This window comes from Neophocaena asiaeorientalis, unplaced genomic scaffold (genome assembly GCF_003031525.2).
Source record: "Neophocaena asiaeorientalis asiaeorientalis breed wild unplaced genomic scaffold, Neophocaena_asiaeorientalis_V1.1 scaffold280, whole genome shotgun sequence".
Taxonomy (NCBI): Eukaryota; Metazoa; Chordata; class Mammalia; order Artiodactyla; family Phocoenidae; genus Neophocaena; species Neophocaena asiaeorientalis.
Window position 1 is genome coordinate 8892333 of NW_020185321.1, and position 20346 is coordinate 8912678.

A 20346-nucleotide genomic window follows, 5' to 3' on the forward strand; every position below is an offset into this window, starting at 1 on the left:
TGTTCTTTGTTTTCCGGGAGATGTTTTAAGGATGGGTATTGTTTTGTCCAGTTTTTTTCAGTATCTATGGAGAAAATAATATGACCTATCTCTGTAGACTCATAATATAGTGAATACTATTAAGAGAGATTTCCTAGATATTAACCTGTTTCTACGGGAGTGAATTAATAGATTTCATAATATTGAGTTATTCCTGCATCTCTGATATAAACTCCATGTGGGCATGGGTATCATTTTCTTCATGTGGGGTTTGAGACTATCACTACTAGTATAGAATATTAGGATATTTGCATAAGCATTCGTATTTATTTTGGTTAACTTTATGAAGTTTAGGTATCAATGTTATATTTGTTTTGTAAAAATAATGTAGAAGTTCTGATTTTCTATGCTCTAAAACAATCTATGTAACTTTGAAACCATCTGGTCTCTAAAAGTTTGGTAAAATTCTCCAGTGAAACAATTTGCCTGGTTTTGGTTTTTGGCTGTTGGTTTGATTTTTGTGAACAGTTTCTCTATTTCTTTTATTAAAATTGTTCTGTTTAAACTTTGTTTCTACTGAGGTTGATTCTAATAACCATATTTTCCTTAAAAATTATATCATTTCGGTTTTCAAATTTATCTGCATAGAATTTATTTTTATTTTCTCTGCATTAGTCACTCCTTGTCATTTCTCATTTTTTACATTTGTGTTTTCTTCCTTTATTTACCTTAAATTAGCCAGTGGTTTGTTAATTTTTCAAGAAACCAGAATTTTATTTAATTTGCTATTTTTCTATTCACCTAATTCTGTTTTTATCTTTATCATTTCTTCCCTTGTGCTCCCTTTTGGTTTATTTTTGCTGGTTTTTTCCCCTAGTTATTTGATTTAGGAATTTAATTCATTTATGTTCATTCTTTCATTTTTATTGATATAGGTGTTAAGGCTACAAATTTTCATCTATACTGCTTTACATGGATTCTGATATATAGTGTTTTCATTATCTTTCAGGAATTCTTTGTAGTACCCCTTTCATCGTAGAATTACATAATAGGTTTTAAAATTTCCAGGTAGAAGAGTCTTTTTATTTTCTAGTTTTTTTTTTAATTTAAAATATTTTGAAATAAATTTAACAAGGTACAAAGCCTACATCTAGTTTTGTTTTTAATTTCACTTAGGACTGGTATCAGGGTGTTATTTTTAATATTTCCACTTTATAGAAACTGTTTTGTGTCCTAAATGTCCTTTTTTTTCTGAAGGTTCCATGTATATATTTTTTTCTCCAAGATTTACCTCACTGAATGTATAGGAATTAAAACGAACTAGAGTGACAATAATTTAAGTGAAACACACACATAAACTGTGAACCAGAAAAGGCAGACACACTATCATTATTAGGTAGATAAACCTCCATTCTCCCAGTTAGGATCTTTGTTGCGAATCTGATAGCAAACGTGGTCGCCAAGCCTTTGGGGCCCTCCTAAACACTGGAACACAAGTCATTGTGATGCCGGGTAGTACCCGTGGGTGGCGGCAAATTATTTCGAATGGACTCAGAAATAACTCTCAAATTGGAAAATGGATCGATGAAACCTTGTAGGTGGGTTCTTTTGAGCTGATACACATCCAGTGATTGTAACTGATCCTGCTGAATGTACTGTGGCAATGGATACTTTAAGCTCCCAGTGGAACACACACTTTAGACAAGCAGTAGGGTTTTTAAAGTGGCAATTCCATAGGACACCTCCTGTTTGGATAGAATGTTTAAATATGAGGTTGGGGTGGCAGGAAGAAGAAACTCAGACAGGCTGATACATAACATACAATTAGTCCCTTTTCACTCTTCTTCTACCCTTCTCATGCCTACTTCTGGGAAACAAGCTACTGGTATTTGCAAGTGGCAAAAAAGAGTGAGGCTGAGGGGTGGAAGACTTTAATTTGGTGCTTCTCCCACTGCCCAATTATGCTTGCTGGATATGGAAGATTATGGGTAACCGTGATACTGATCATGGATACGAGGTGACAACTACACTGGAAGTCTTGGTATGGTCCACAAGTCAGGAAGTGACAGAGATGTTCTAGAATAGTACAGTGTATAAAAGGAAGAAACTGCTGAGCCCCTGAGGATGAATCTGTCCAGATGGTGTTGATTAGATATGGTGAGGACTGGGAAAAGGGTGAAGAGTTTGCTTCAGGGACTCATCACACCATTCACATCGCTGTGGAAAGAGAACAGCAACTCTCGTAAAGGAGGAACACTTCAGATCCTGGGAGATCAGGGGTGGGGAAGGGACCACTAAACTCTCTTGCATTGTGTATCTCTGGAAGAATGCACAGAAAGAGGATGAAGATGGGAAGATGTATTTATTCTTGTACCTATAGAATTTTGAACCATGTATTTTATGTATTCTTAAAAACTATTAAAAATTTAAAGATTAAAAGAAATGTACCTAAATCTGGAACTAAAATCTAGAAATTAACATTCCCAGCTGTAAAGCTAGGGTGCTGTATAGTAAGAACCTAAAATATAAAAATACAAGTTAGATTTTCTTTTAACAGTAATATACAAATTAAGTTCTCGTATGACAATGTTTCTAGGAATGTATATATACAAGAATAGTGTAAGCTGTTAAATTAACTTTATTTTTATTTAATATAACTGATGATGTTAACAGACAAATATATTTTAATGTAACAAAAATTATAATTGCTAAGTTTACCATCTATATTTTAAAGGATTTCACAATTATTTTAATATAGACAAAGGCTTAATATTTTAATTTTACCCATTTTTGAAATGTAAAATACATGATTATAATAATACCCATACTATATATCTTACAATTTTAAAGTTTTAGCTAAAACATGTAAGTCTCTGCAGGTAAAAGCATGAGTTCTCTTATACCTATGACAAATAAAATGTATTACTAATAAAGTGCCACTGGATTAGACAATGCCATTTCAAATATTTTCTTTTTGGAGAGGAGGACAAAAACAGTATAGAGCCAGTAATTTGCACTATACTTTGTAACAAGCACAAGAGTGCTTATTTATAGTAGATATTAACCACAATAAAGAATTCCTTTCAAGAATGATCACAACTATGACTTACGACAAGCTGTATAGTCATCACTGAATAAAGTTTATATCCAGAGCTTTAAAAATGTGCAATCTTGAACTAAGATAAACTTAAGTCTACCAATATCAAGACACAGTTTTAGGGACTTTATATAAATAAAGCAATCTCTCTCAATTGTAAAATAGGTTTCGACCTGTTCTAAGGAGACAGAGATAGTGGTGGATGGTAAAGTTTGGCAAGTATGTTTTTAGAAGGTGAAAGCCTGATATGCATTGCTATAAGATGCATCTTTCATGAAAGGAAAACATGCTAATTAGATGTATACAGCACTTTTCAGGCACTTGACCTCACGTGGTAGTTACCTTGATGTTCAGATGGTTATTTAACGAAAAAACATTATATAGAACTTCAAGTCATGTTCCCACAGAACATCTGTGTTCCGTAAGCTAAATCCAAATGTTCCCTGCTAAAATCAAATAATGCCATATACCCAATTCAGAGAAAAAAATTTAATAAAGTTAATAGATTGAATTTTCTCAATTTTAAGATTTTCCACAATAAATTTTTCTTAAGCTTTTGTTGCCTATTACTTGTCTGAATGGTAGGGAAAAAAAAAGGCTTGAAAACTATGAAGTATTTTGCTTAGATGATATCAGAAAATTTTAAGCTGTTGCCAGTTCAATATATATACTGTTTATGGAAATACGCTTATAGTTCATACATTTTCTGCTTAAGAGCCATATTTTCTCATAATAAATTTGTTCCTAGTTCATATTACAGAATTCAATATGTAAACATTTTAGTGTATCCAAAAAAGTACTATGAATTTTTGTTCTGTTGTCCCTAAGTATGTTTGAGAATCACATCAAAGTTTGGCTCTAAAACTATCTCTGGGTTCCAGGCCAAAGGAATGCTTTCAGATATATCATTAAGGATAAGGGTCTAAGATAAGACTACCAAATTCTTTTCTAAAATGAAAAAAAATATGGCAAGATTCCAGTATAGATGTTACTAATGTTCTCATTTTTTTCTTGAATATTTAGTATATGGTTTAAGTATGTTGATATTATGGATTTTTGTTTGTATGTATCACTCTATTATAATTTGGGAAAAATTTGCAATATACTTTCAGGCAGTTAGCTTTGAAATAATGAAACTTCAGCACTTAGCACAAACAGCCCTGAGAACAATGCATTCAAATTACAGTTCAACTAGAAGTAATCTAATTGAGAAACTTTAAAGTACAAAAACAAATTCTGGAAAAGCTGTAAATTAAAAAAAAAAACCAGTTACCAACATTTGAGGCACTACCAGACTACAGTACTTTTAAGAGTTGGAATGACGTTGTAAAAAGAGCAAACATGCACACTAACTGTGCTATAATGAAAAGTTGTGTCCCCAGATTTTATAGCCTAAACATTTTACTGCAGCATCTCCTAGTAAAGATTTCATGCTCTGGCTGCAGGAGAGTTCTGATAATTGTTATAAAGCATTGGTACAGAATTTTGTACCGTAAATGGAAACATATTCAAGAGCTTGGTTAGCAATTATTTCAAGTGACTGACAGCCCTTGGAGGGGAGCATGAAAGAAACATCATAATTATGTTTATGATGCAAATGCTAAGTCAAAGTAGCAATAATTTGATCTATTTCAGAGGGTATACAACTTTGTAGCAAATAAGGTAAAACAAAGTCTTCACAGTAGAAATAAAATATGTTGTTCTAGAAAGAAACCAATATTCCACTTGTTACTATAATATTGTATATAAATTGGTGAAATGCCTACAGACAAAAAGGTATCACTGTATAATCTATCAATGTGACAGTCTACATTCTGTATATGGTAACTTTGACATTTAACACATTTGCTACAAAAAAGTACAACAAATACTAGGAATCAACTTTTAACATTTCTGATGTCAAAAAAGAATGAAGTCACTTCTGTTCTGTTAAAAAATATGTTTCCTGCTTCCTTTTAATACAATTTATAAAGCTTTTCTAAATGAAATATATTGTTCTAGAGAAACATGTACTGACTTATGTGAAAATAAACAGTCCCGTATCTTTAAAATCTATACTTATAATTAATTATATGACAGAAGAGTATTTATACTCATTATAGTACTTAAAATGAAATATTTAAGCATAAATAGCTTTTGCCATTCAAGATATGAAGGTACAGATGCATTATTATAATTTATATACACTTACCTCACAATTGAAAATATATTTATGTGAAGTTTGACAAATTATGAAGAACAAGGGCATGCCAATCCAGAATTAATACTAAACCAGAACATCAGTGTGGTTAACTGGGGTCATATGAATGACCAGCAAGTAACACAGACTGATAACTTTTTGGAGCTCCTGTGGGTAACAATGCCAACCAGTCACAAGTAAGATACATATTACAGAGTACTAAAAAACTAGAGCAGTATGTAGTAGATATTTAAATGGAATACTGGAAAGAATTTAGTCTAGTTACTAACTGTGCTTTGGATGGGCAAAAACTAAAATGTTATACTAAAAATGATTAACTACAACCTCAATATTTCTTGTGCTTTAGAATTCCTCTTGCATTTCCTTAAAGTATCTTGCTTCTTCTCCAAATGGGTTTGCTGAGGCCAATACAAGATATAAAAGTGTGTGCAAATTAAGTAACTAAAACTTTGGGATCTTCTGTTCCTAATGCTACTTCCGGTCACTGAGTAGACCAGTTACAGCATCACACATATTTTCCTCTAGGTGATAGGTACAAAGGCCTTTTAGAAGTCAAAGTATGATGGGAGAGGTCTCATAATGAGTCTTAGAGAATGAAGTTATTACTGAAATGGTGATTTTGTTCTAAGTTTCACTGCAATATAATGACTGGTGTTGAGTCAAAGGTCCTCACAAACCCTGTGACAATGCCTAGAATTCTGGAAATATAGAGATATATGATCCAAAAGGCTAAACAGAAATGTAGCGGAATCACCTAAAATACTTTTTAAAATAATTGTTTATAGAATTCTTTCCTAGATATATTTCACACCAGTAACTGAATTAAGTCACATGACAATCAGATAAAATACATATACTTCTTAAGTTAAATAATAATTATCACATAAAGTGACTTTTCTTCTATGATTCACTTTCATGTTAGAAAAAACATACATAAATTTAACAAATGTTCCAAATCAATTTAAAGTAAGAATTTCCAGTTTTGTCTAACAATATTTTGATGTCAAAAAAGTCTACTTAAAAATGGCTGAAAAGGAGTGACTACTACAAATACCAACATTTATTCAACATAATTGATAAAAAGTGCTGCATAGTATCCTGTAAAGCAGGTCACTCCCTTAAATAAAGAGAGAAAACAAGAGTTAAAGGCAAAAACACAAATGGAAACTTTCTATTTTTATGTTGAATACAAAGGCCACAAATAAAAACCTATAGCTTTAACCAACATCCTTTGCCACTGTCCTTTGTGTCTTCCTTACAATATGACTTGCTAACAATCACAAAACAGTTTAATGCCTCTGTCAACCACAAGAAAGTACTAAAACCACCATAATATAGGTTATATTAAGTGTACCAGCAATTTGGCAAAGAACAGAATGACTGAGGTAATACAGGTGGGCTGCACATGGTTACTAAGATAACTGGCACTTTTTGATAACATGATTCATGATTTTTGTTTAAGGATCTGTACTTTCATGACCCATGCTGAAACTCTGACAATTCCAATCCATAATCTACTTATTCTATGATATTAAGTTTGAAATTAATGCAGAGCAATTCAACTTAAATGTGGTGCTTCAATACCACTAGATGCTACATTGTTTGATTTAAAACCCTGGTTTATTTATCATTTAACTAAAATTTAGGAACGATTTGCTCAGACAAATCACATCTGCTGAAGCTATCTTGTCTGTTTCTTAGACTTACACACTGAAAACCACAGGAAAGTTATAGGAAAGACACCTACAAAATTAAAAAAAAAGAATTATACATCTTGATCATTTTTTTAAATTACGAATTGCCTGCAAAACTAACTCAGCACAATTTCAAAACAATTAAAAAAGAAATGAGGTTGCTTATGAACGCCATAGCTTTGGTGACAACTTGGAACCAAACTTTAGATCTGCAGTTGATCCAGACCTAAACATTTTGCTCATGCCTGATGTTCCCATTTATTTGCAGGGCTTTATGGCTACAGCACATTCTTCACTCATTGCACACATGACAGACACCTAGAAGGAAAAAAATGCAGGCAAAAATGTATTCAAAAGGCAATACATATATAAGATATAGTTAATTCATCATACATTGGATATTTGTGGATATTTTATACATATTGATTTTGTAAAGAGGTATTCCAAGATCAAATAATCTACTTTTTTTTAGTTTTCTAAAGCTAAATTTCTCAAATTGTGGTTTTTAAGAAAACTTCCAGGGAACAGGAGAATAAGAACTATAAATGTTTCAATACTTATTAGACGTTATACTTCTGAGAGTTATAACAAGATAAAGTAAGCCACCTTCACTCTTTAGTATTCCCATAACATCCTTTCTCATCCTTAAGAATAGTTCAGGCTGATCTTCAAAACAAATTCGGGATTGACAGTGTCTATGTAGTAAAAAATGAACTTTGATACTTTCTTTGGTAATGGCCATGGTAAAAGGTATCATGGGAAAACTGCCTAGTTCTAGAGATCATTTTCAACATTTCAGCAGTATTTAAAAGCTGTATTTCACATATAGTATTTTATGCTAACTAGTTTAGGTCAAAGTTTTTATAAAATGATTTTAAAAAAAAATCTCTCCATAGGTCTTTACCTGTACATCTTCACCTGCATTATATTTTCCTTCTATTTCTTTGCCTAGTTCACCTTCTGGCAGCTTAAGATCCTCACGAACTTCACCAGTTTCTGTCAGCAGGGAAAGGTAACCATCCTGAATGCATATCAGCTATTGAAAGAAATTATATCATTTGCATTGATTAGATGACACCCACTCCTTTGTAATTTTTACATAAATTGCCAATTATATTAATTTTTATAAGTACACAGTAATACATTAATACATCTCTGGTGCTTAAGAATGCTACACATACAAAAGCATAAAATAGGTACAGACAAAAAAATATAAGTTCATTCCTTCCTGCACTCTCCCCTCCCGCAAATCTCTAGGTTATTAAACAGTTTAGGCTTTTTTATAGAGTATCCTGAAGTTATGTACACAATATATAGTTGCTTTAAAAAATAAATGAGATATTATAAGTATTTTTCAGCAAGTTGTTTTCACTTAATATATCTTAGAAATCTTTCTGTTTTGGAAAATATGAACCTACCTTAGTCTCTCTAATCACTTCACAACTGCAAAGTTATACTGTAACTGATTTAACCATTTTTTGTATTAATGGGCATAAAAGTTATTTTCAGTTTTTCATAATTACAAACAATGTGTTTTATAATTTGATTATGAACAAACTGAAGTGGAAAATTTTTGGTCTCCAGCTCACTGCTAACAACACTAGATTTTTTAAAAAAGAAAAACATTAGCTTGTTGATGACATTAATGAAACAAAACCAGTCATCAACCTAACCTGCAAAAAAGCACAGTATTGATATCATTGAATTTCTTTCATTACAGGTATGAGGAAACAGCCAGGCCACATTAATTTATTCTAAAAGCATGTATACCATCAGTGTGCCTAGAATTTTAAGTTTTTTTTTTAACTGGGGTATTATTGCTTTACAATGTTGTGTTAGTTTCTACTGTACAACGAAGTGGAGTTCCCTGTGCTATACAGCAGGTTCTCATTAGTTATCTATCTTATACATATTAGTTAGTGTATATATGTCAATCCCAATCTCCCAATTCATCCCACCTGCCCTTTCCCCACTTGGTGTCCGTACATTTGTTCTCTACATCTGTGTCTCTATTTCTGTCTTGCAAACAGGTTCATCTGTACCATTTTTCTAGATTCCACGTATATGTGTTAATATATGATATTTAGTTTTCTCTTTCTGACTTATTTCACTCTGTATGACAGTCTCTAGGTCCATCCACATCTCTACAAATGACCCAATTTTGTTCCTTTCTGTGGCTGAGTAATATTCCATTGTATACATGTACCACATCTTCTTCATCCATTCATCTGTCAATGGGCCTTTAGGTTGCTTCCATGACCTGGCTATTGTAAATAGTGCTGCAATGAACATTGGGGTGCATGTGTCTTTTTGAGTTATAGTTTTCTCTGGGTATATGCCCAGTAGTGGGATTGCTGGGTCATATGGTAATTCTATTTTTAGTTTTTTAAGGAACCTCCATACTGTTCTCCATAGTGGCTGTATCAATTTACGTTCCCACCAACAGTGCAAGAGGGTTCCCTTTTCTCCATACCCTCTCCAGCATTTATTGTTGTAGATTTTGTGATGATGGCCATTTTGACCAGTGTGAGGAGATACCTCACTGTAGTTTGGATTTGCTTTTCTCTAATAATTAGCGATGTTGAGCATCTTTTCATGTGCCTCTTGGCCATCTGTATGTCTTCTTTGGAGAAATGTCTATTTAAGTCTTCTGCCCATTTTTTGATTGCATTGTTCGTTTTTGTGATATTGAGCTGCATGAGCTGTTTGTATATTTTAGAGATTAATCCTTTGTCTGTTGATTCATTTGCAATTATTTTCTCCCATTCTGGGAGTTCTCTCTTTTTTTTTTTTTTTTTCCTGGGAGTTGTCTTTTTGTCTTGTTTATGGTTTCCTTTGCTGTGCAGAAGCTTTTAAGTTTCATTAGGTCCCATTTGTCTAACAGGTTTTATAAAAGGCAATCACCCATCATACCAGATGCTACCATTGACATACACAAAAAGAGTTAAAGACATGGTCCCTGGTCCCCTTTAGCCCCTATGACATAACACAGGCATACCACAGAGGTAGAGTTTCAAAGCTCTCCTCTATGGCACTACCAACTCTGGCAATGGCTTTCCACAGAAACCCCACCTACCACCGGAGATTTCAGTTTTTACACATGTCTACAATCTCAAAAACAAAAAACCATCCTACTGAGCCACCACAAACACTTTTAATTAATGTTTTGGTCACTCAAACATTTGTGAGGTATTTGGCAGAAAAGCGGGAAGCAAGGAGGTTGAGTTGAGACAGAAGTGTAATTTTTAAACAATTAACCACAGGCTCATCTTTTTTTATTTCAGCTCTTTTAACAATTCCCTGAAGTAGAACTTGTCAATTTCAAGAGTTAAAGGTTCCCACTCCACTAGTGACTGAACCACATAAACCAAATAATAATACTGATATTTTGGTATTTATATGGTATTTTATTTTTTAAAGGGAATTAAATAAGCCATGGGATGAAATATAAAGCATTTCAAATACAAAAAGATACAGACATATTATAAAACATCTAAAATATATATTTATAAATATTAAATATTAAAATAAATTGCTATAAGAAATAAAATTTAGAATTTCAAAAATAAACTAAGCTACAGAAAAGTAAAATTAAATAATAAAAGTGAATTATTTGGTCTTAAATAAATTATTTAAAAATTTTCAGATATTGAGAAAAGTTGCAAAAATAATGCAATGAAATCCTTTATCTTTTACCTAGATTTACTCTTTGTTAACATTTAACCACATGTGCTATTTTTCCCTCTCTGTATATATGGAATATATAAAATGCATACCATACACATTCTTATTCTTTTCTTATTTTTGCTGAACCATTTGAGAGTAAGTTTCAAACATCATGACTCTTCAGCAATAATACTTCAGTGTGTTTTTCCCAAGAACAAGGACATATTCTTACATAGCCACAGTTTATTTTTCAAAATCAGGAAACTCAATATTGCTAACATATTATTCAATATATAGTCCATATTCAAATTTGCCAATTGTCCCAATATTGTCTTCAATAACAATTTTTCCCTTTCAACTCCAGGATCATGCCTTGTATTTATTTGGCTGTCATGTCAGTTTAGTCTCTTAATTTGGAACAGTTCCTGACCCTTTGTGTTGCATGACATTGACATTTTTGACGAGCACAGGTTCACTGTATTATAGAATGTTGCTCAGTTTGAGTTTGTTTTCTAATGAGTCAGCTAGCGCATTTTTGGAAGGATTACTACATATATGATGTGTCCTCAGAGTATCACATCAAGAGGCAAATTATGTCACTATGTCCTATTACTGGTGATATTAACTTTGATCACCTGGCTAAGGTAGTATCTGCAAGATTTTTCCTCACTCAAGGTACCACTTCCCCTTTTGTAATTTTCAATCTTGAAAAAAAAAGCTAACGGTGTCATTTTTGTGTTTCAAGCATATTTCTGTGCAACTTTTTCAATCTTCCCTCAAAGCCCTCTCTGACGCTGTAGAGCTGGAAGGAGAGGATGGTAAGAAAACAGTTATAAGTCAATTCTAAATATTTCCTTCTGATTCTTCACCTGTAAGCAATCTACTTATTTGATAACTTTGAGATGTTTATGAACAATTTTTTTTTTTGGTAGAGAGAGCAATCATTTTGCTAATAGCAAGCAAGGAGACAGGAGAGGGCAGAGTCAGAAAACTTGTAATAGAGGAGTCAGACATGCAGTGGTGTAGCAAGCTGCTGAATGACATTTGAAATTATACCATACACCCAAAATAGTAGTACCAGAATGTGGTATCTGTCATTTCCTACGAAAAGAATCCAACGTATGGTGCTATTTCTCTCCATAGGGCTCCTGGGAAAATGGATAATTCCAGGTCCACAGTAGGAAGTATACAAGACCAGAAAGCATGGTGCTATTAAAGACCACTAGGTCCATATCAAAGGGGTTCAGGAGCTAACCAGAATAAGGTCTGGAATAAAGAAAGAACAATTTGATAATCAATAATGATAATAACTACAATGGATTGAAACATAAATGTGTTTAAATGCTTGAGTTCATAGTGAAAAAAAAATTTCACTGGTCATCTTCAGTAGATGCCAGGAAACCAGCTAATTTTGAAAACTGGTACTTAAAGGGAAAGAATCAAGTATTTATATTGGCTTTCCTATTATACACTGTACCACAGGGTAAACAAAAAAGCTGAAGGAAACCTTCTCTTATAGAAGTGTTCTGGCTTTTAAAGAAAAAAAAGTAACAGATGATTACTTTGTCTCCTTTAATAAATTAATGGATTGAGGCAATTATATATCTAATAACATCACAAAAAAAGAAACCATCAGGGGCTTCCCTCATGGCGCAGTGGTTAAGAATCTGCCTGCCAGTGCAGGGGACATGGGTTTGAGCCCTGGTCCAGGAAGGTCTCACATGCCGCAGAGCAACTAAGCCCTCGTGCCACAACTACTGAGCCTGCGCTCTAGAGCTCACAAGCCACAACTACTCAGCCCACGTGCCACAACTACTGATGTCCGTGCGCCTAGAGCCTGTGCTCTGCAACAAGAGCAGCCAGAATGAGAAGCCTGCGCACGGCAACGCAGAGTAGCCTCCGCTCACCACAACTAGAGAAAGCCCACACACAGCAACGAAGACTCAATGCAGCCAAAAATAAATTTAAAAAAATAAAAAAAAAAAAAGAAACCATCAGACTCATTTACTTGATGGTTGCACAGAATATCACCTATGGAGTAATTTTTGTTAAAGAAAAGAAGAAGAAAATAAAAATCTAAACTGGATCTGATCAAGTCTGTACATCTAATTATCAATTTTCAGGAAATATATGGGACAAAGGAAATGCAATTAGCAAAATACAGACTGCGCGGAAGTCTACAGAACAACTTATCTAGTTTCTTCATCAAAAATGGAGGGGAAGAGAGAGAGAGAGAGAGGGAGAAAGAAGGAAGGGAGGAAAGAGAGGGAAGAGAGGCTCAAATGCATGTCTGAGAGAGGAGAACCTATAAAGTAGATTTAAGAGATACCTCAACCAATTTCAATGCGTGGACTTTTATTTAGGTCCTGATTTAGAAAAACTGTAAAACAAAAACAGTAACTATCACATCTGAAAAAGCAAAACGCAAACAAAAAAACAAAGACAATTAGGAAAATGTAGATATTGATTGGATATTTGAAGATATTAAGGAATTACTAATTTTGGGGGTGCCACAGTATGCTTTCTGTTTTTTACAGCCCATACCTTTTAAAAATGCGTAGCAAAATATTTGCAGATGAAATGATAAATGATATAATATCTGGGATTAGCTTCAAAATAACCAAGAGGTAGAGGGTACAGGAAATAAAAATAGATGGTGGGGTACAGATGAAACAAGATTGGTTATGTACTGATAATTGTGGAAGGTGGATGATGGGTACGTGAGGTTCATCAGATTTTGAAAATGTTCACAATAAAAAGTAAAAAAGAAAAATGCTATGGCATATCAGAATTCTAGAAAGAGCACTATAACCACTAAATAGTTGGGGGTACAGGGAGCTGAGGAAGCAAAGCATGAACTGAAAGGAGGGATATGGGGAGAGTAAGTGACTGCAGATTCTATCCATGATGTGGTCTGGTAAGAAAGAACATGAAAAAGGAGAATTATGGGGGAACTTTTTTGCTTGTATTTGTATTATTGGTATACAACAGAAGAAGGCTGGAGAAGGAATAGCATCATTACAGGTGGCTTAGCCCTAATTTCTGAATTTAATTTTATTTCTCAATCTATTTCAAAACAGTCAGACTTTTAGGTAAGACCTCCTCCTTTCTCCTTCTTCCTTTTCCTCTTCCCGCAGCACTCTCAAACTACTTCTTTAGAGCTGCTGGTCCCTGGGGGGAACTGAATGTTTGATCATTGTTATCAGACAACACAAGGAAATAACACTATCATCAACTAGAGTGTTATCTGACACACCAAGCCATAAAGTTGGGTATGCACAGCAGCACTCCATCATCAAGTAGAAGCTGCATATGTGAGATCAACTTGAGCAGCCCCTGAAAGCACCAACAAGTTGTATGAGACTTGGAAGCACCTTCTTCCGCAACATCCACAATTTCTCCCGCAACTTGTACCAATGACTTTGTGGGGAGTTCCCTATTACCACCTGACTGAAAAACAAAACTCAGAATGGTTTCTAGATGGTTATGCGTAGTCTGATGAAACTATTCAGAGGTGGCCCTGAAAGACAGTGGGGATGAGAACTTCCTGTACTGTACTGGACTTGAAAGAAGAGAGAACCAAAGGTTTGGATTTACACTGATTATGGGCAAGGGCTAAGAGTATGGATGGAAGGTCAACAAAACTGAAAGAAAAAGATGGGAAAATTGCTGACAATAAGGTCTGGGAAAGTGGTACGCAGAGGGTCCTCTCCAAATAGTTAGAGAATGTGTCCATATAAATGCTTACCAAGGGGACATGCTACCGAGGAGGCAGACAATTAGGTGACAAGATGATTCTACCTGTGAATGTCATTTAGCTTCTTTTTGTAGTCTTCCCAGTCCTTGTTCAATTGGCTCACGAACAATTGGCCACCGTGGCATGGGCTCAATGACACCGGTTTTCTCTCACCAAGGCTGATCTGACTACAGCCACTGCTGGTACCTCATAGCAGAGATCAATACAGAGTCCCTGCTATGGCACCATTTCCCCGGGGGGAAGAGCCAGCTACCTGGTAACATTGTACGCCCTCCATCATGGAAGGGGCAGCAGTTTGTGCTCACTGTAAGAGATCCTTACACCACATATAAACCTGCCTTTGCTGCCTGCAGTGCTTCTGCTAAAATCTCATGTGTGGATTTGTAAACTGTCACATTACTGTCAGTACCTCACATAGTATCATTTCTGGCTAAAAAATTCATTTAACAGGCAAAATAAAAAGACAACAGGACAATGCTCAGAGAATTCACTGGTCCATGTCCTCCATCATTCTAAGACAGTTTGCCTGTGTGCATTTGCCTATTGAAGACTCATCTTTGCCTCCTGCTGAATGGCACACTCTGGGCCTGGGTGCTATTTTACAGGTTAAATATATTCCGATATATGGTACTATTTCTCCCATAGGTAGAATACACAGGTCTAGGAACCAAAGGTAGGAGACTCTTCTCACTATTACCCTTAATGATACTGTAGCAAAATATCTGTTTCTTGTCCCTGCAGTACTGGGATCTGCTGGTTTAGAGGTTTTCTACTCCAAAGAAAGACTGCTTTTACCAGGGAACACAAAGATTCCACAGAACAGGTATAAATTGTAAAAAGACTTTAGGCACAAGGAATTCATAGCATCATTATTTTCTTTGTTGTTCTATTTTAGTTGCAACAACAAAATTCAACTCCATATCCAAAAGACATACCACTTATTTGAAGAATATACTAGGATTTAATATTCACAGTTTTGGCAATTCATCAATAATCCAAAGATGCACAATATACACTTTAACATGTCCTGTAGTGATTAGTTTTCCTTCTGAAAAGTGGTCTTTAAATGACAGGTTAAACTTTAGTAAATGCAGAAAAGGCATTCAACTTGTGGTGTAGTGCACAGGAACACAGAACTTTCTAAAGAAATATGACTCAAGTGCGTACCAGAGTTTGAACAAGTGTTTCTATATTTAAGAGTCTGGGGATTCCCAAAGGTGTCTGGGTGTATTTGTATTTTACACCATCAGTGAGCCCCAGATAACCATAACTACTTTTGGGAGAAGTGATAGAAATTAGCAATTCCAATCCAAGTTACATCTTGGAATGGAATTCAGGAGACAATTTTCCCTTCATTCTGAACTTATGTTAAAATATGTAAAATTAAAATTATATATATTGATACATTTCTTTTCCTAAACAAAGACTTACTTTTTAATTATTATAGTGAACAGATATATATATTTCACTTTAGCTGACTGTCAAACTGGAACTTGAAATACTGAATTCAGCAAATACAAAGGACTACAGGTAGCTAAATAATAAGTAGAAATTTAATCAAGGCACTTGGAAAGGTGAGTGAAGACCACCGTAGGACAATAAATATAACTGGAAAGGCTCATGGAACTAATTTTTTTTAATGAACAGAAATAAGTATTCTATGGTGACTTGATAATGAAGGGATGTGATCACTGAGTGCTCACTCTGCAAGGCACTATTCTAAGAATTAACTAATTAAACCTCACAGTGATTCCATGAGGAGTTTATTATTCTTATCCTTATTTTATAAAGAAAGGCAGGTGAGAGATTAAATAACTTGCCAACCAAGGTCATGCAGTTAGTAAGTGCCAAAGCAAGGATCTGGACCCAGACTGTTAGGCTTGAGTCATTCTCTGATCCGCTCTGGAACACAGACTACATACCAAAGGCTGGGACTACGGCGAGGCAGGTGAGGCACTTGTCTTGGGTGCAAAATTTAAGGTGGCACGCGCACACACACACACACACACACCCATCAGTGATCAGGTTAATGTAATATTTTTAAAAATTAGAATAAATTCTATAATGAACAAAATATTAGACAGGATCAGGCCCCTGTGTGGCTTGGCATTGTTTCTGGTACTGTCTTTATTTAAAATTTTGTGCTTGAGGCAAGGGCCTCACTCATCTCATACCCCTCATCCTAGTCCAGGTCCTGCTTTATCTCAAAATAAAACCCAAACCAAAATTTTCCTTTATGTTAAATCTTGAGCTCCAATCAATGACTGGCTAATTTGATCACTGTAGTAGTCATCTGAACTACTTATACCATCTTTCTGAAACACTCAAGGGCAAAAGCTTTGTATACTGAATGAATATTAATGAATATTGAATATTCAAAGCATTCACACGTTAAGGATGAAAACAGAAATCTATTTTTGGCAAAAGAAAATTCTATGCTTAGCTTTAGTTGGCTGTACTATCTTTACCTCATTGAGTAATCATGTATGCATTTAACAAATGTTTATTGAGCATCCACTATATGCCATGTCTAAATTAGGTGCTCCAAGGATAATGGAATGATTAAGTGAAGTTTTTATACAGAAAAAGGGGAAGCAGAAAAAAAAAAACTACTTTGAGGGAATTATGGAGGACATTTTCTCATTAATCTTCATATTATCCCTCCTTTGTAGATGAGAAAACTGAGGCTCAGAGAGGTTGCGTAATTTGTCCAACATCACCCAGCTTGAAAGTGGCAGAACTAGATCAAAACTCAGATCTGCCTGACTTAAAAAAAACCTTGCTATTATTATACTAAGACAATTCAAATTTCTATGAAGACTTCAAAGCAACCTAGAAAACATTTGTAAGTGGGAAAATGAAAACATAAAACTGCTTACTAGATTAAAACTGTGCAAAAATATGTTTACATATGGACAAAAAGTAAAAGGAAATCATTGGATAATTGCAGTTAATGGTGCCATTCTTTAAAAATTATACAACACAATATGAGGTATAGAAAGGAACAAGTTTAAATTGGGTAAAATGAATTCGAGTGTCACACTTGTATTTTTCACTATGTAAAATGAAAAGAGTTCTATATATAGTATGCTTGATAAAGAAATTGCAGACTTTCAAGAAAGACTTTAGTTATGATTAATCTGAGCTCCCACATTCTATGAGGTCAGTGGTTTGGTTACCATCAATACTCCGAACAAGAAAACGCTATCATTAAACATGACTTATCCAAATGCATAACTGGAACTAAAACTTGCAGTTTATACCTATAATTTAACAAAAGGTCACAGCATGGTCACTGAATACAAATAAAACAATTACGAAGTTTTTGTATTTTCTTCACCATATTCAGTGACCATACACCTTATCCTTTGTGTTTATGGTTTTCAACTTATTTCCCTATTTAAGAATACCAAATTCTGACACACATTCACTAATACACACAAATTTGGTTGGTGGAACATGAATTCCAACAATTTCTTGAGAGTCTTAGGTCTGGTAAGGGAAAAGAAATACCTGGAAAGTATTTACAACAAAGAGAAATAATTTACAACAAGGAAAATAGTAATTTTACTAAACATTGGACTCACAATATGGAGTCACTTGATTTGAGAAATAATAAGTGTTCAAATTTTTTAAAATGCAAGAATGTTAAAAAGTGGCAAACTAGCAGTCATCCTAGATAAGGTACCAAGTGTTAAATAGCACTATCTATTTCTCCAATTTCTAAAATAAGTGGTACTTAACAATTGGTTAGAAAAACCTACAAAACTACTTGTGGGTTTTATTAAATTACAATGGACCGTAGAAAATATTTGCACCTTCAGGAAACAAGCAGCATTCTAAAGGAAATTAGAACTTACTTGATAATCATTTCTCTTAATATTTGGAACATCCATGTTGTGAGTAGAAGGGCAAATATCTTCATATTTTTTGCCCGTGAAAATATCAATTCCAACAAGGTGAACCTAATAGAGACGGGAGAACAGGAAACTGTTTAATCTTTGCCAAGATATCACTCATTACATACACAGACGCATAATACTAAAGCTGATTATGACAGATTCTTTCTCCTTCCAAGGTCATCTAATTTTACTTTCTTAAAAAAAAATGTAGTGGTCATACAACTGAGAAGCAGTGAACAGCTAAACAGTATGATGACATATCAAGACCCAATATCATATAGTCTAGTAATTCAATCATAAGAGTGATTAAGAACAATGAATTTAGGTTCGTTAGAATGTTAGAACAGGTTTTCTCATTTGTAAACTGAATAGATTGTCTAAGTCACTAGGATTCAGGAAAGTTTCAGTTCCCAGTTAATGAAACATTATAAGGGCCCAAGAAGGAAATGTTACCTTTCAGTATTCAAATAGCTGATCACCCAGTAATTGTGGGAAGAAAAAAAAGAGTGTCATTATACACTTATAACTACAGAAACCTCATCTTCTGTAATGGAATACAAATGATCAAAATCCCAACACCAAGAAAGACCTGGAAGGGCATTTACCTTCGCATGACCGTGCTTTCCAGTTTTGGAAGTTGACATCTCCACTATTTTGCATGGTCGTCCTTTGAGCACCACGAAGCCGTTTTTGCGCAGGGCCGAACACTGCATAGGGTAAGTGCTGGAAGCCCCAGCATCTCCAGTAGTGAAATCAATTTCGTCCGCCATGGTGGGCTGGGGAGATGGTTGCTTTTCTGAGGGTACTATGCAAAAAGTTTGTTTGCTTTTTAACAACTGGCATGCAGGCAGGGAAACGCCTCATTTCGGAGAGGTTACGAGCCACGCATCATGGATCTATTATTTTTGCATTTATAGAACACCCACCCAGAATAGTGGGGACTTTCTAACTCCGGCCTTACAAACTTTTCCATCCTTCGGTGGGGAGGTGGGAGGGAAGTCGCAGAAGAGCTCGTTGAGGGGGGGGGATACCCGCCCAGGGCGCTCACCCGCGCTGGGGGCAGCAAATCCCGGCCCCACCGTCCCACTGCAGGAGGAGCCGGTGACTTTCCCGCACCGCGCCGCGCCTCCCGGCCCTCCGCCGCCGCCCGGATCCTCACTGCGGGGGGCCCAGCCCAGGCCTCATGTCCCCACGAAGGATGGAGATAACAGGACCTGGCCAGCAGCACCTGGCCCTCGGGCAGCGGGAGCGCACTTCTCCCCCCAGCCCGCAGCGCCGTCACTTCGACCTCTCAGACGCCCCCTGTCCTGCCGGAATCCCCGGCCCGGCCCGGCGCCTCAAGGGCCTGAGCCTTGGCGGGTCCCGCGCTCGCCTCGGTCCCCCTTCCATCCTTCCTCCTCTCCACGGTCGGGGCTCGGCTCCGGCCGCCTTCCCCGGCCCTGCCTCGCTCCGGTCGCAGCCCCACCACCTTTTCCCAGAGTCTTCACCTTTCAGCAGGGAAAGAGCGCCTTTCGCCTGCGTAACCGCGCCAGTCTCCCACAGCTGCGGCGGCGGCAGCGGTGGCGACCTCGGCAGTTCCAAGACACGGGGCGGGGCCGCCACACTTCCCACACCCCGGCCTCCCCGCCCTTTCCCGCCCCCACATCAGCCCTACTTCCGGGATAGGTCCCGGCGCGTCATAGGCACCGCCCTCTCGCGCTATCATTGGCTACAAGGTTCCCGAGGCCCCTCCCAGTCACGTGAAGAGCGCCCTGGCAACCCCACGTGCTGCGGATTAGTGCACTTCCGGCGTGAAGAGCACTTTCTGGAGTTCGGTTGCTGAGGGTAAACTAGCCGGCAAGGAAACTTGCTCCCTCAAACTTTTAGGTTCGTTACGTTCGGGTCCCAGTCGAAGTTAATGGGAACCAAGCCACGCACTCGGTGGCCCTTGACGTCAGGTGCGTGGCGGTTGTCATGTGACGGCTGCCAGAACTCGCGACGCATGGGCCTTCAACGGTTGTGCCTCGTGACTGTGGAGGGAACTTTGTGTTACAACTTCTGGCCCAACTTGC

The 20346-nt window shown here is 36.2% G+C and overlaps 1 protein-coding gene across 1 annotated transcript; it reads right to left on the bottom strand.

The window, feature by feature from the left end:
- Positions 1 to 2611: 2611 nt before the first annotated feature.
- On the bottom strand, positions 2612 to 19878 carry EIF5A2 (eukaryotic translation initiation factor 5A2). The gene is made up of 5 exons (XM_024734103.1): positions 19783 to 19878; positions 18901 to 19100; positions 18254 to 18358; positions 7875 to 8006; positions 2612 to 7288 (listed from the first exon to the last, which is right to left on the bottom strand). The coding sequence occupies exons 2-5, from the start codon at positions 19063 to 19065 to the stop codon at positions 7229 to 7231; spliced, it is 462 nt and encodes a 153-aa protein (XP_024589871.1). The 5' UTR covers positions 19066 to 19100; positions 19783 to 19878; the 3' UTR covers positions 2612 to 7228.
- Between the last annotated feature and the right edge of the window lie 468 nt (positions 19879 to 20346).